The sequence below is a fragment of the Hyperolius riggenbachi genome, chromosome 7, assembly GCF_040937935.1.
Source record: "Hyperolius riggenbachi isolate aHypRig1 chromosome 7, aHypRig1.pri, whole genome shotgun sequence".
Lineage (NCBI taxonomy): Eukaryota > Metazoa > Chordata > Amphibia > Anura > Hyperoliidae > Hyperolius > Hyperolius riggenbachi.
In genome coordinates, this window is record NC_090652.1 from 289,880,372 (window position 1) to 289,894,677 (window position 14,306).

At 45.6% G+C, this 14,306-nt stretch overlaps 1 protein-coding gene across 1 annotated transcript in view; it reads left to right on the forward strand.

The window, feature by feature from the left end:
- LOC137526171 (uncharacterized) overlaps positions 1–14,306 on the forward strand; it is a 131,285-nt gene that overhangs the window by 81,664 nt on the left and 35,315 nt on the right. Inside the window, exons 20-24 of the mRNA XM_068247391.1 lie at positions 2,866–2,943; positions 4,731–5,567; positions 5,669–6,460; positions 12,541–12,643; positions 14,210–14,288. Of these exons, the coding sequence (XP_068103492.1) occupies positions 2,866–2,943; positions 4,731–5,567; positions 5,669–6,460; positions 12,541–12,643; positions 14,210–14,288 (1,889 nt within the window). The remainder of the gene's footprint in view (positions 1–2,865; positions 2,944–4,730; positions 5,568–5,668; positions 6,461–12,540; positions 12,644–14,209; positions 14,289–14,306) is intronic.

Consider the following 14,306-nt stretch of genomic DNA (forward strand, 5'->3'; position numbering starts at 1 on the left):
TTAACTACCAAGTTCAGTTTACAGGCAGTATAAGACAAGAGATTAAATGCAGTATAAGACAATGCTATTATAAACCTGGTTATAATTACATGAAGAAATACTAATATATTAAAAACAATTGTCTTTATTAAATTTTTCCATTAAACACATTTAATTACTTTACCCCCCGCGGTACGGATTTCTCTGTCCCTTTTTCCACCCTTATAAAACCAGGGGACTGAGAGATCCGTACCTCCCGCACTACCGACGCTGTCCGCACTACCGCCGCACGTGCGCACGCTCCCGCCGCTCGTGCACACCGCCGCCCACTCGCCCGGAGATCAATTAACAGGAAAATCCATTCCCGTTCGTTGATCTAAGCCCCCGCAATGATCTGCTGCTTCTATGAGAAACAGCGCGATCATTGCGATTTTCCCAGCCTCATTCTGCTTCCTGTATGCGTCCTTCCGGACGCTTACAGGTCGCATGAACAAAACATCACTGTGGCCATCTTGTGGCCTAACAGTAAAACTACACCCTAAAGCATTTTACATATACAAATACATTCGTTTTACACAATAAATTAACTCATTACCTCACACACTCCCCAATTTTTATTTTTTTTTGTAATTAAAAAAAAAAAAAAATACAATAAAAAAAAAACAACATAAATAGTTGCCTTAGGGACTGAACTTTTTAAATATTTATGTCAAGAGGGTATAACACTGTTACTTTATAAACTGCGGGCTTATAATTAGGGATGGGTGCAAAACTGAAAAAAATGCACCTTTATTTCCAAATAAAATATTGGCGCCAAACATTGTGATAGGGACATAATTTAAACGGTTTTATAACCGGGACAAAAGGGAAAATACATTTCATGGGTTTTAATTACAGTAGCATGCATTATTTAAAAACTATAATGGCCGAAAAATGAAAAATAATTTTTTCCCCACATTTTTTCCTATTTTCCTATTAAAACACATTTAGAATAAAATAATTCTTGGCATAATGTCCCACCTAAAGAAAGCCTAATTGGTGGCGAAAAAAACAAGATATAGTTCATTTCATTGCGATAAGTAATAATAAAGTTATAGACGAATGAATGGAAGGAGCGCTGAAAGGTGAAATTTGCTCTGGTGTTCAAGGGGTAAAACCCCTCAGTGGTGAAGTGGTTAATATACAAATATGTAAATTGAACAAAAAGCCACTGCTAATGTAAAAGAACATGCAGCACACAGTTCTAGCCAGAAGCTGGAACTGAATTGACCTGCGACAACTGGTAAATCTTTATACATCCACCACATAACGGAACTTGTTATAATCATATACAGTGTCATGGCTACATCACCGTCACTATGAATGGGACTGTTCTAAGGAGTATGCTGAAGAACTTATTCTTGACATGCGTTTTGCAACCTTCAGCCGCTTCCTTGGAGGCCCAACAAGTTTTCCAGCTTTTAATTAATACACATACAAGATCCACCATCAAGTATGCATTAGGCTCGGTCCACACTTTGGGCCTGATTCACAAAGCGGTGCTAACAGTTAGAACGCTGGTGAAAAGCCCTTTATCACGCCTAAACTCAGTTTAGGCATAAGTTTAGGTGTGATAAGTTTAGGTGTGATAAGTTTAGGTGTGATAAGTTTAGGTGTGATAAGTTTAGGCATGATAAGTTTAGGTGTGATAAATTTAGGCGTGATAAGTTTAAGCACCAACTGGGTTAGCACCGCAGTGCACAGCTGATTAAAAGTTTTGCGCTAGCAAAGTCTGGTGCACTTCGCATGGAGTTTAATAGCACTGCTTTGCGTGCAGGACTTTGCGCGCGATCTAAACTTATCTAAACTTATCACGCCTAAACTTATCACACCTAAACTGGCTTTTCACCAGCGTGGTGCAATGGTTAGCACGCCTAAAGTCTCCAACTGGGTTAGCACCGCTTTGTGAATCGAGCCCTTAATGTTTTCCAGATGGGACATTTGTGGAGGAATGGACACACAAAAGGTTCCTATGTTACAGTAAGTTTAGGACCCGTTTCCATTCGATCGCTTAAATGGATCTGTTCATTCCAATCCGCTTACCACAATGCAAAGTCCTGACCTGCAACATTTTTCCAGATAAGCGGATGCATTTCCCATAAAACATTATGGTGGAAATGCTTCTGATTTGGACCCCAAACATACCCCAATGGGCCATAGAAGCCGATCTTGCACTTTCCACTCCGGAGTACCCACAGGGGATGATTTTTTTGTTACAGAGTCTCTTTAAAGGACAAGTATCACCAAACATTTTAAAATTTAAAATGCATACATACTGTATAAATGTACATTTGTCCCAGAGTAAAATGCACTATAAATTACTTTTTTCCTATGTTGCTGTCACTTACAGAAAGCAGTGGAAGTCTGACAGATCTGAAAGGTTTTGGACTAGTCCATCTCCTAATAGGGGATTCTCAGTTATTTCTTTATTTACAAAAGCTGCAGTTCTTCAGTCCAACTGCCAAAATAGTATGCAAATGAGTAGGGAAACTAGCTGATATCTTTGTATAGATCCTTTCCAGGGAGCGCTTTAGTAAAGAATAAAGGTACTACTGTACTGAGAATCTCCTATGAACAGATGGGCTCATCCAAAATCTGTGTCAGCACTATAGGAGAAAAGTCATTTATAGTTCATTTTACTCAGGGAGAAATGTACATTTTATATGTATGTATGTATTTTAAATTTTACTATTTTTTTTGCTAAGCGTCATTTAAACTGGCCCCATTGGAGCACAGCAAGTGAGACCTTAGTGGCGGTATATGGCAACACCAAAAATTCCCCACAATATTGCGTAGCAGGGTGGTTGCAGTGCTGCAGATAATGACCCTCTGTTTATTCAATTCCAGGAGTCGATGGATTTCTTTGCATTGAACGTGGAATATTATTGTCTGAATCCTGAAGACCTGAAGTGGAGATCACATCTGGTGAGCGGAGCGATAGGCTGTCTGTTACCTCCTGACACTCCGGAATTTTAAGATATTACAAAAAAAGCTATATGTAGACCAGACACTTTTTTTCCCCACTTTTTTTTTTACCAGATGTGTTATGTTATTTTTTACCCCATTGCAAAAGTAAAGTACTATATACTGTAGCATATCTCAGAAACAAACAGATTGAAATTTCACTTTGGCATCCCAAAAACATAACTGAAAACTATTTTAGCAATCCTTCTCTCTCTCTCTCTCTGTTTCATTGATTCATTAGTCTGCACAAAGCAGGAAGTAAAAACTTATTGCATCCCTTCTTCCCTGTACATCTTTACTGGGTTTACTGCAGTGACAGTGTTCATGATAAAAATAGCTTTATTTAACACATATGACACAAGCCAAAAAAACATTATACTATGATGTGACAAATGATACACATAATACATCAAAGGATTCAAGACAGATTAGTGGCACAATGAGAAGTGGTTAGGGGTGGGTTAAGGTGTGTACATACTCACAATTACTGTCGCCCACCGGGATCTCTGCTTGATCCCTCTGGTGATTTATGTACTAATGCACCAGTTACCTATAGGCTGAGTAGGAGAACAATAGGATCAGCCTCAACCAAAACGCTCCACCAGTCCAGATCTCTTGGCAACTCATCGGGGAGGATCGGGGGGCCACCACACACACACACACACACACACACGCCTCGGCTGAGAACTATCTAGCATGTGTACAATTAGGACAGTCCTCTCTGTACAACTGATGAAAGCATTTCATTTAAAAAAATAGAAAACACACACTTATAGCGTAACTCTGTTTGGCAGATCATTGCTGCCATCACTCTCCAGCAGGATCCGATTTGTACTTTTTACAGTCCAAGGCCCCTATCTCCAGCTGCCCTCTTGCCAACCCTGCCCACAAATAAACACTTTTACTAGTCCTGGAAATCAATGTGGTTGTGCCATCAATAAATTACAGTGCAGAGTCACATATGACGTGAAACTTCGGAAACTGTGTGACCTGCCACCTGTCCTGCAGCACTTCGTTCCAGCGCGATGCCACAGTTCTACTGCGCAGAGCTGTAACCACTCCCAGCCGCGTTCTGATTGGCCATGGCGGCCTGCCTGTCAGGTTGCCATGGACACTTCCGGATATGGTGCTATCAGCCTGACGGCTGATTTGTGCTATGGGCGGCGGACAGCGCGGATTTTGATTGCAAACTGATATTTTGCAGTCCCCAATATTCACACCATGGACTCGCTGAGGATGGTGGACACGATGGGGTGGATGTGCACTCTGATCTGAAGCTACTTATCATACAGGTCAGCTATGGGACAAAGATTGTTGATTTCACTGTGATATGGATGCATTGTAATTAGATTATGTATGGTAATTGAGGGGGAGGATCTTTTCTCTGCTGATGCCTGGTAAATGATCACTGTTGGTTTATATATAAATGTGCTTGGATTTTGTATCACTCATATGTCTGCACTTATCTGATGAAGGGGACCCTCCGTGGCCCCGAAACAATTGTCATGCTGTGCATTCAATAAATGTACTTGGAAACTTGAATTGGTGTGCCGACCGACCTTGAATTGATCGTATTGAACTGATGTTGCTTCCACGTCAAGGTTGTGCACCCAACTACTCACGGCAAGGTGTGCCTTTCCTAAAATCGGTTACTGCATTGGAATTTGAAGCAATTGGAGTGAGCACCCCCGTGACGACTGCGATCTTTCTGACGCATTCTGGAATAAAGACTTTTTCAGCATCTGCAGATAACAGGTCGGTCAGGTTGTGAGGCCGACATTGTTTTTAACTGCTTTACCTTTTGGAGGATGGCCGAGGATTCCAGCGAACCAACATTTAATTACACACAGGAAGATATCGAAAATATCTTATTTCCCGATGTGAGGAGTGATGGCCTTGGCGAGGACAACACCACAGATCTATTGAAGGTTTTACGTCGCCTCAAAAAGCGCAAAGTTGATCTGGAGCTCCACGGCCACACACTATCGGAATATTATCGCAACAAAAAAATCCCCAAAGGCTTTAGATTGGGTATACAACCAACGATCAGCCGGAACAAGAGGGAGTTCTGCGATAGATGGTGCGCATTGTCCACGCAACACTCGCTCAACTACATGCTCATGATCATTGAAGAAGTTAGAGTATTGTTAACCCAAGTAGAAAAGGAGCTATTACCCATACAAACCAGGTTGGACGAATTGAAGATTGCTGATACCAAACTTGCAGAGCAAATCAAGGTGATCAACAAAGAAACCGAGAATTATAAAGCGCAAGTTCAGCAAAGGAAACGGGAAAAATACAGACAAATCTGTCAGGACCACCAAGACGGTATATATCCGTGGGTGACAGGAGCAAATCAAAGGAGAGGACAGCCACCTAGAGGGAGACCGAAACCACGAGGTGGACCACGCCCCAAACCCAGACCCAAACCAAATCCGGACTCTGACGTTCCTACAGAGAATCCGTCATCCGAGAGTGATACCCCTGGTCCATCGGGGTTTCAGGGGGACGCAAAAGGAGGCACCCCAGGAGGGGGAAAACCAAAAGGAGGAGGATCTCAACCACAACGCCCATACACCAGGAGCGTGAGTCAGAGTCACCAGTGATTAATTTAAGTAGCAGTATTTTCAGTAAACACGAAATGGGGGTCCTTTCAAAGGGGCTTTCATTTTGTCCGACTGCAAAGTTTGATCCCTTTAAATTTGAGGTAGATCTCTTCAAATATGAACGCATGTTGAAATTGAAGCAATTCTTCTATGGAAAACCAAGCACTACTCCAGCAACACAAACCTTCAGGTTTAAGTTAAAGAGTGCGTTTATACCACCCGGCTCCTTTTCCAGCATAGAAACTTTTTCTAACACAGTGAGGCATGAGGTCTTACACCACAACAGGAACAGTGGAGTGAATAAGTCTAATCTTACATGGAATGAAAGACAAGCCATTAAATCATTGAAGAATAACAAAGAGATTATCATTAAACCCGCAGATAAGGGGGGAGCCATCGTAATCATGGATTATAAACAGTACAGTACGGGCATTAAAGAAATGCTGGCAGATCACACCAGTTACCAAGAAGTTGTGAGCGATCCAACTTCGAGGATTTTGAAACAACTCGATGACCTCCTTATGCTTAGTATCAACAACAACTGGATTACAGAAAGTGAGAAAGAGTTTCTACTTCTGGATTTCCCACAGCGACCTGTTATATACGGGTTGCCAAAAATCCATAAGGGACTCACACCACTGAAGTTCCGTCCAATCATTTCAGGCACAGACTCTGTCACACAGCCGATCGCACAGTTTATTGATTTTCAGTTACAGCCGATTGTGCAGTCCTTACCTGCGTATCTCAAGGATACCAATCACTTCCTGAGGAAATTGGAACAGATTACAGTTGACACTCGGGAGATGATCCTGTGTACAATGGATATAGGGTCTCTTTACACATCAATTCCAAATACAGCAGGACTGGAGGCGGTAAGACACTTTTTACTGAAATCGAATAATTGTTTGCTACCTACAGAATTTATTCTAGCAGGGTTAGAATTGATACTCACTACAAACTGCTTTAAATTTGAAAAGACTTGGTTTAGACAGGGTCGGGGGACTGCCATGGGCAGCTCGGCAGCTCCGGCCTATGCAAATTTGTTTGTGGGATACCTAGAGGAGGACAGGGTCTATAATTCGCCGTTGTATCGCAGACACGTCGTCTTTTGGACTAGATTCATAGACGACGTGTTTGTGATATGGAATGGCGGGCATGAAGCGTTGAGGGAATTTGTTGTATATCTGAATTCCTTGTTTGCAGGTATAGTGTTCAATCCGGAGATCTCACATCAGGAAGTGCCATTCTTAGATGTCCTGGTGAAGAAAACAGAAGGTGGGCTTATAACAACCTTGTATAGGAAACCCACCGACCGCAACACATTGTTACAATACAATAGTGCACACCCAACTCATCTTATGAAGGGCCTACCAGTTTCGCAATTCCTTAGGGTCTTAAGGATTTGCACTTTCGGTGAGGATGCTGAATCCGAACTTGAATGTATGAGATGGAGATTCATTGAGAGAGGATACCCGGAAAATGTGCTGGCAAATGCCATCATTAAAGCTAGAGAGATACATCAGGGGAGGGCCACACGGGAAAGCAAGAATGGCATCCCTTTTGTACAAGATTACAGCCCCATGTCAGGACGCATTAAAAACTGTGTAGCAAAAAACCTGTCCATATTGCAAGCAGACGCTAGTTTGAATCCGTTACTTAAAGAGAAACCTTTGTTCTCCTATAGATCAAACAGAAGTCTGAAAGACATGCTGGTACAAGCAGATCCCTATGACAAATATTGCAGCACACCATTTAAATTTTCTGACAGAAAAGGATGTTATCGATGTCAAAATTGTAACGTGTGCAATTCATTGATTACTGGTGAGCATTTTACGCACCCTTGCAGTGGTGGAAAGTACTTCATACGTGATTATTATAATTGCAATACCGAGTTCTGTGTCTACATGCTCAAATGCCCATGCGGCATGGGATACGTTGGTAAAACTACGAGTGCCTTTAAGGTGAGGTTCCAGCACCATAGGAGTGACATCAAAATAGCTATAGAAGCGAGATTGAAAAATAAAACGCTAGATGTTACAAAACCAGTTGCAATGCATTTTGTTGAAAGGGGTCATCGAGTTAGCGAATTAAGAGGACTGGTGATTGATCACGTGAAAAAACCAAGGAGAGGTGGTAATAGGGACAAATTACTCCTACAGCGGGAAGCATATTGGATCTATACATTAGAAACATTGCAACCGAAAGGCTTGAATCAAACTAATCCTCTGACTTGCTTCCTGGATGACAGATGAAACTGTCATATTCATTAACTTGCTAGAAAAGCTGAATTTGGGTTTTAAGTGCTCAGTATTACATTCTTCTTGTTTGTTCAAAGAGTATAGAGTTGTGTAGTATACGGGGGCACCTCAGCCGCCCTCTGAATATTTAATTCACATGCTGCACTGTTTTTATTTCATATATGTTTGGCATCTCCTTTCTTTCTTTTATTTCCCCTTTTGTTTTCATTTTCTCACTCTTCCCCACCCTCTCTTTGTCCTCCCATTGCTGCATATTCTTACTCTTTTCTCTCCTCTCTCTCTGTTTACCATATTTATTTGATGGCAGTAGTGCCACCTGTTTTTGATACATCATCCATCCCATCGTGTCCCCCTCTTACACAGTTGGCTATGGGGTAACTATGGTTACCCAGAGCGGAGACGAGTAGGCAGGGTGGCAGCGCGTATTGCCGCGCCCCCCAGCCAATGGAGAGCCTTTCGGCCATGGAGGGCAGTGATGTCCGTGCGGACCACGCCCACCGCTCGTTCTTGGTGTACTGAGTTGTCACCATTCCAGTTATGCGCATGATTGGCCGCGTCAGCCGTCAGGTTGCTGGCAGGGCCACGCCCACCGCTTCGTTCCAGCGCGATGCCACAGTTCTACTGCGCAGAGCTGTAACCACTCCCAGCCGCGTTCTGATTGGCCATGGCGGCCTGCCTGTCAGGTTGCCATGGACACTTCCGGATATGGTGCTATCAGCCTGACGGCTGATTTGTGCTATGGGCGGCGGACAGCGCGGATTTTGATTGCAAACTGATATTTTGCAGTCCCCAATATTCACACCATGGACTCGCTGAGGATGGTGGACACGATGGGGTGGATGTACACTCTGATCTGAAGCTACTAATCATACAGGTCAGCTATGGGACAAAGATTGTTGATTTCACTGTGATATGGATGCATTGTAATTAGATTATGTATGGTAATTGAGGGGGAGGATCTTTTCTCTGCTGATGCCTGGTGATTGATCACTGTTGGTTTATATATAAATGTGCTTGGATTTTGTATCACTCATATGTCTGCACTTATCTGATGAAGGGGACCCTCTGTGGCCCCGAAACAATTGTCATGCTGTGCATTCAATAAATGTACTTGGAAACTTGAATTGGTGTGCCGACCGACCTTGAATTGATCTCTGTACAACTGATGAAAGCATTTCATTTAAAAAAATAGAAAACACACACTTATAGCGTAACTCTGTTTGGCAGATCATTGCTGCCATCACTCTCCAGCAGGATCCGATTTGTACTTTTTACAGTCCAAGGCCCCTATCTCCAGCTGCCCTCTTGCCAACCCTGCCCACAAATAAACACTTTTACTAGTCCTGGAAATCAATGTGGTTGTGCCATCAATAAATTACAGTGCAGAGTCACATATGACGTGAAACTTCGGAAACTGTGTGACCTGCCACCTGTCCTGCAGCACTCCCCCTGTGTGTCTGCACTCACGCCAGTGTCCTCCTCTGCGGAGCCTACATCTACACGTGATCAGTATCTCCAGAAGTGTCACGTAGCACTGGTGAGTGGTGGTGGTGGTGGCAATGATCCGCCAGAGTTAAGGTTGCAATACGTCAGGCGACTTGGCGGCCGATCCACCATACGATTTAATTATTATAATCTAATCAGATGAAAATCGGTGCTGCCACGTTCGACGATGTGACCAATATTGGGCCGAATTTTGTTGCATGAGTTGGACCTGCTGCAAGACGTTGGGTTGTTGTGGTTGGTCGGGTGCATAGGAGTAATGGCGAGTGGTTCCGGCCGTTGTCCTCTGTCCATACACGCCCCCACGTGGTTGTCGGCGTACACGTGGGTGTGTGTGTGACATCACACACCCACGTTACTCTGGCAACCACGTCGGGAACGTGTGTGGACGAAGGATGGTCCCTGGAGCCAGCGACAGACAAGGACAGGTAAAGTATAGTACACTGGGCACTGAAGAGGCACACTGACCATTAGGTGGACAGGTGCGGCAGCAGGGGCGTTTCTAGGGTCCCTGGAGATCAGTGGCACCTGTGGGCACCAGGAGGGGAGGTACATAAATGGGCGTGGCCATGCGGTGAGTGGGCGTGGCCATGGGTGGGGCCAAATGTACATGAACTTAGCAGCGGTGTAAGCTACGGATAACGGGCCTGCCCATCGAAATATTGGACGGAGCCCCCTGTCCTTTATTTCGATCATTTACAATCAGTATAGGCATAGATCAAAGATGTATACGCACATACAATTTTGATTGGTCAATCACTGACCCCCAATTTCCCACCCCCGTGCAGTAAGTGGGCCAACAGACAATGAATTTTATGAACAGAGCTAAAATTGGCTAATCAAAATTGTATGTGTGTACCAGGCTTTACAGCTAATACTGTACATACTGAAAGTAGCAGGGATCAGCATACAATACAGCTGGTTTACAATCAATAAAGGCACAGAGTAACACCTTACACTGTACACACTGGAGGTAAATCAGCACACAGTGCAAGCACTAGAGAACAGCGTATACTGTACATACTGTAGGCAGCAGAATTCAGCACACTGCAGCTAGCGTGCCAAAAATATGACGATCACGTTGTGTGGCGTGCTTATCGCGCCGCACCAAAAAATGGGTGGGCCATGGACCAGAATATAGGTGTGGTAACGGGTGGAGACAAATTTACATGAACCTAGCAATGGTGGGACATCAGATTAGGACAGTGGTGGCGAACCTTTTGGAGGCCGAGTGCCCAAACTGCAACCCAAAAGTCACTTACCGGTATCTATCGCAAAGTGGCAACAGCAATTTAAACTAAATACTGTACAAACGTTTTAACTCATACATGAACATTATGGAAAATCCAAGTTGAAAATAAACTGTGAAGATAAACAATTTCATCCATCCTACTCCTGAAAAATGTATTCAATTTTTTAGAACCTCCCAGTTTTATTTTCTGTTTTAAAACGCTAAAAAAGTAGGTTTAATGCTATTGTCTCATATGATAAGGATTCAGCTTTTCCCATAGTCTCGCAGTTAGCAATCATGTGACCCCCAACAAGACATATTCAGCAATCATGAGGCCCCCAACAAATCAGGAGGCCCCCAACAAGACAAATTCAGCAATCATGAGGCCTCCAACAAATCATGAGGCCCCCAACAAGACAAATTCAGCAATCATGAGGCCCCCAACAAGACAAATTCAGCAATCATGAGGCCCCCAACAAATCATGAGGCCCCCAACAAGACAAATTCAGCAATCATGAGGCCCCTAACAAATCATAAGGCTCCCAACAAGACACATTCAGCAGTCATGAGGCACATAAATAGACAGCATTTCACATAAATAGGCAGAATGCCCCCTTAATATGGTAGCCCCCCCAAGTTAGGTAGTGAGTGACAGGGACCCCCAGGTTAGCTAGTGAGTGACAGGCGCCTCCAGTTAGGTAGTGAGTGACAGGGACCCCGATAGTGAGTGACAGGGAGCACCTTTAGGTAGTGAGTGAGTGCCAGGGAGCCCCTTTAGGCAGTGAGTGAGTGCCAGGAAGCCCCTTTAGGCAGTGAGTGAGTGCCAGGAAGCCCCTTTAGGCAGTGAGTGAGTGCCAGGAAGCCCCTTTAGGCAGTGAGTGAGTGCCAGGGAGCCCCTTTAGGCAGTGAGTGAGTGACAGGAAGCCCCTTTAGGCAGTGAGTGAGTGACAGGAAGCCCCTTTAGGCAGTGAGTGAGTGACAGGAAGCCCCTTTAGGCAGTGAGTGAGTGACAGGGAGCCCCTTTAGGCAGTGAGTGAGTGACAGGGAGCCCCTTTAGGCAGTGAGTGAGTGACAGGGAGCCCCTTTAGGCAGTGAGTGAGTGACAGGGAGCCCCTTTAGGGAGTGAGTGAGTGACAGGGAGGCCCTTTAGGGAGTGAGTGAGTGCCAGGGAGCCCCTTTAGTGAGTGAGTGAGTGCGTGCCAGGGAGCCCCTTTAGTGAGTGAGTGCGTGCCAGGGAGCCCCTTTAGTGAGTGCGTGCCAGGGAGCCCCTTTAGGGAGTGAGTGAGTGCCAGGGAGCCCCTTTAGGGAGTGAGTGAGTGCCAGGGAGCCCCTTTAGGGAGTGAGTGAGTGCCAGGGAGCCCCTTTAGGGAGTGAGTGAGTGCCAGGGAGCCCCTTTAGGGAGTGAGTGAGTGCCAGGGAGCCCCTTTAGGGAGTGAGTGAGTGCCAGGGGAGCCCCTTTAGGGAGTGAGTGAGTGCCAGGGAGCCCCTTTAGGGAGGGAGTGAGTGAGTGACAGGGAGGCCCCCTCTCTAGCCGCCCCCCCCCCTCCCCCTACCTCCCCTACCCCCCCTACCTCTCAGCAGACCTCAGGATCAGCGGCGACCCGACCAGATGTACGAGCGGGCGCTGGACGCACCCGCTCGATATGCGGAAGTGATGTCACTTCCGCATATCAGTGCGGGCGCTGGGTCCTAGCGCCCGCACGATTGGTCGCCGGCTCGCCGCCTGATCCTGAGGTCTGAGACGCGGCGGCGGCGGCTGGAGGGAGCCGCTGACAAAGGGGGCAGCGGCGGCCGGGAGATCCGTGGCACCCCAGGAAAGATTGGGGGCACGTGCCCCCCTAAAACAGGGCTAGCGACGCCCCTGTGCGGCAGTATATCTGATGGGGGGGGGGGGGGAGGCTGTTTAGATTTATAGGCAGCTTTCCTGATATTTTCTGTAAGTATCTGTATGATTTTGCAGAGCATCAAGACAGATCTGCCGGTCCTGGTTTTCACTCTGTCTCTCAGTGGCTGCCCCTCGGATGCAGACAGAAAGTATCTCCCAGCCATTCGAGCAGCAGAAGGTAATTCAATTTCTTAATCTTTTTAATGTATATAATGAGAGATTAATAGTTTTATTGCTCCATGTGTCAGTCATGATGATGTAAGCAGGGTCGGATTTACCATAAGGCACTATAGGCACCTGCCTACAGGCGCCTGGTGATGGAAAGGTGGCTCACTCCACTCTTACAGTACCTCCCTCCTGCCTTACCTATGCAGAGTCCTGATGCAGAGTCCTGATGAGAGTGTAAATGTGGTTATTGATCCTGCTCCTGGCATTCCACTGACCAGATCTTACTTCAACTGGTGGCATCTCTAGCTACCTAATACTTGGGAGCACCTCTGGTTACTTATAACTGAGGATAGCTCTGGCTACCTAATACGAAGTGGCACATGTAACTACCTATGACCAGCAAGGGAAGTAAGGGAGAAGTGACAGCTTGGACAGCCAGCACACTTGCGATGCGGTTCGGCGGAGGTCTGTAGGTTCATGGAGGGAAAAGTCTAGGGTGCCAGGACATCTGTGCCTATAGGCTCCTGTGAGGTAAATCCGGGGGTTGGGCATAGACACAGGCAGGCATGGTTCCATTTGACTGCTTAAAGGAGAGCTCCGCAAATCACCATTGGACTGGACATTAAATAGGAATAGGTCCTATAATGTATACTTGTTCTTAAAAAAATTACTTTCAGAAGTTTTTCAACTCCACATGGTGATATAGGCTAGGTGAACGCGCACTGTGAACGCCAAGTCAGAATGTTTTCCGCAATGGACATGCCAATGAATCCCATGTTAAGTAACCATTCAAACATGTCCATTGTGTCTGTTGCGGGGATGGAATGCAAAGTCCCGTCCTTCACATGCTTGATTACTTGATAGATTTTAATCAAGCGTGTGTACGGCTGCCTCCCGACCCCCAACTCGCTAGCGGTGAACTCACTTGATGGCCAGACAACTTCTTTAAAGATGCCGCTCCCCCTCCTGCCACCACGCATGCGCCATTCCGATTGGCCCTCTGCCAGCCCCCATAACAGCAGCATGCGTCATCAGCTGCACAGCTGACAGGAATCTGTATTGGCCAGCCCAGCGATGTCGCACAAGGGGATCAGGACCTCCTGATCACCAAATGGCGACACAAGTCATAGGTGTGTACACACCTGTAAGGACCTGTAGGCCCTATACTGTCACCTGAGGGGATCAATCCAGGAGATAACCAATGAAGATGTGTATGTGCACCTTTAGATCCAATTGGCCAGCTGCTATTGTTGCACAATTGTAGTGCGTACAGCAGAGCATCTCCTGTTCACTGATCTCTCACCCTATCTGCAAGGAGTTTGTATGTTCTCCTTGTGTCTGCTTGGGCTTCCTCCGGCACTTCAGTTTCCTCCCACGTCCCACAAACATACAGATAAGTTAATTGGCTTCCCCCTGAATAGGCCCTAGACTACAATGGACATATGACTATGGTAGGGGTTAGAGTGTGAGCTCCTCTGAGGACAGTCAGTTACATGACTATGTACTCTGTAACGTGCTGCGGAAGATCTCATTGCTATATAAATAATGATACATTTATGGTACTTTGCATTTTCAGACGTGGCTGGCTCTGGGAATTTACTCCTGGGATATGATGTCAGTGGATTTCTGCTGCGGTCATTTGATGTTGGAAAAGGGTAAGTCTGGTGAGTCAG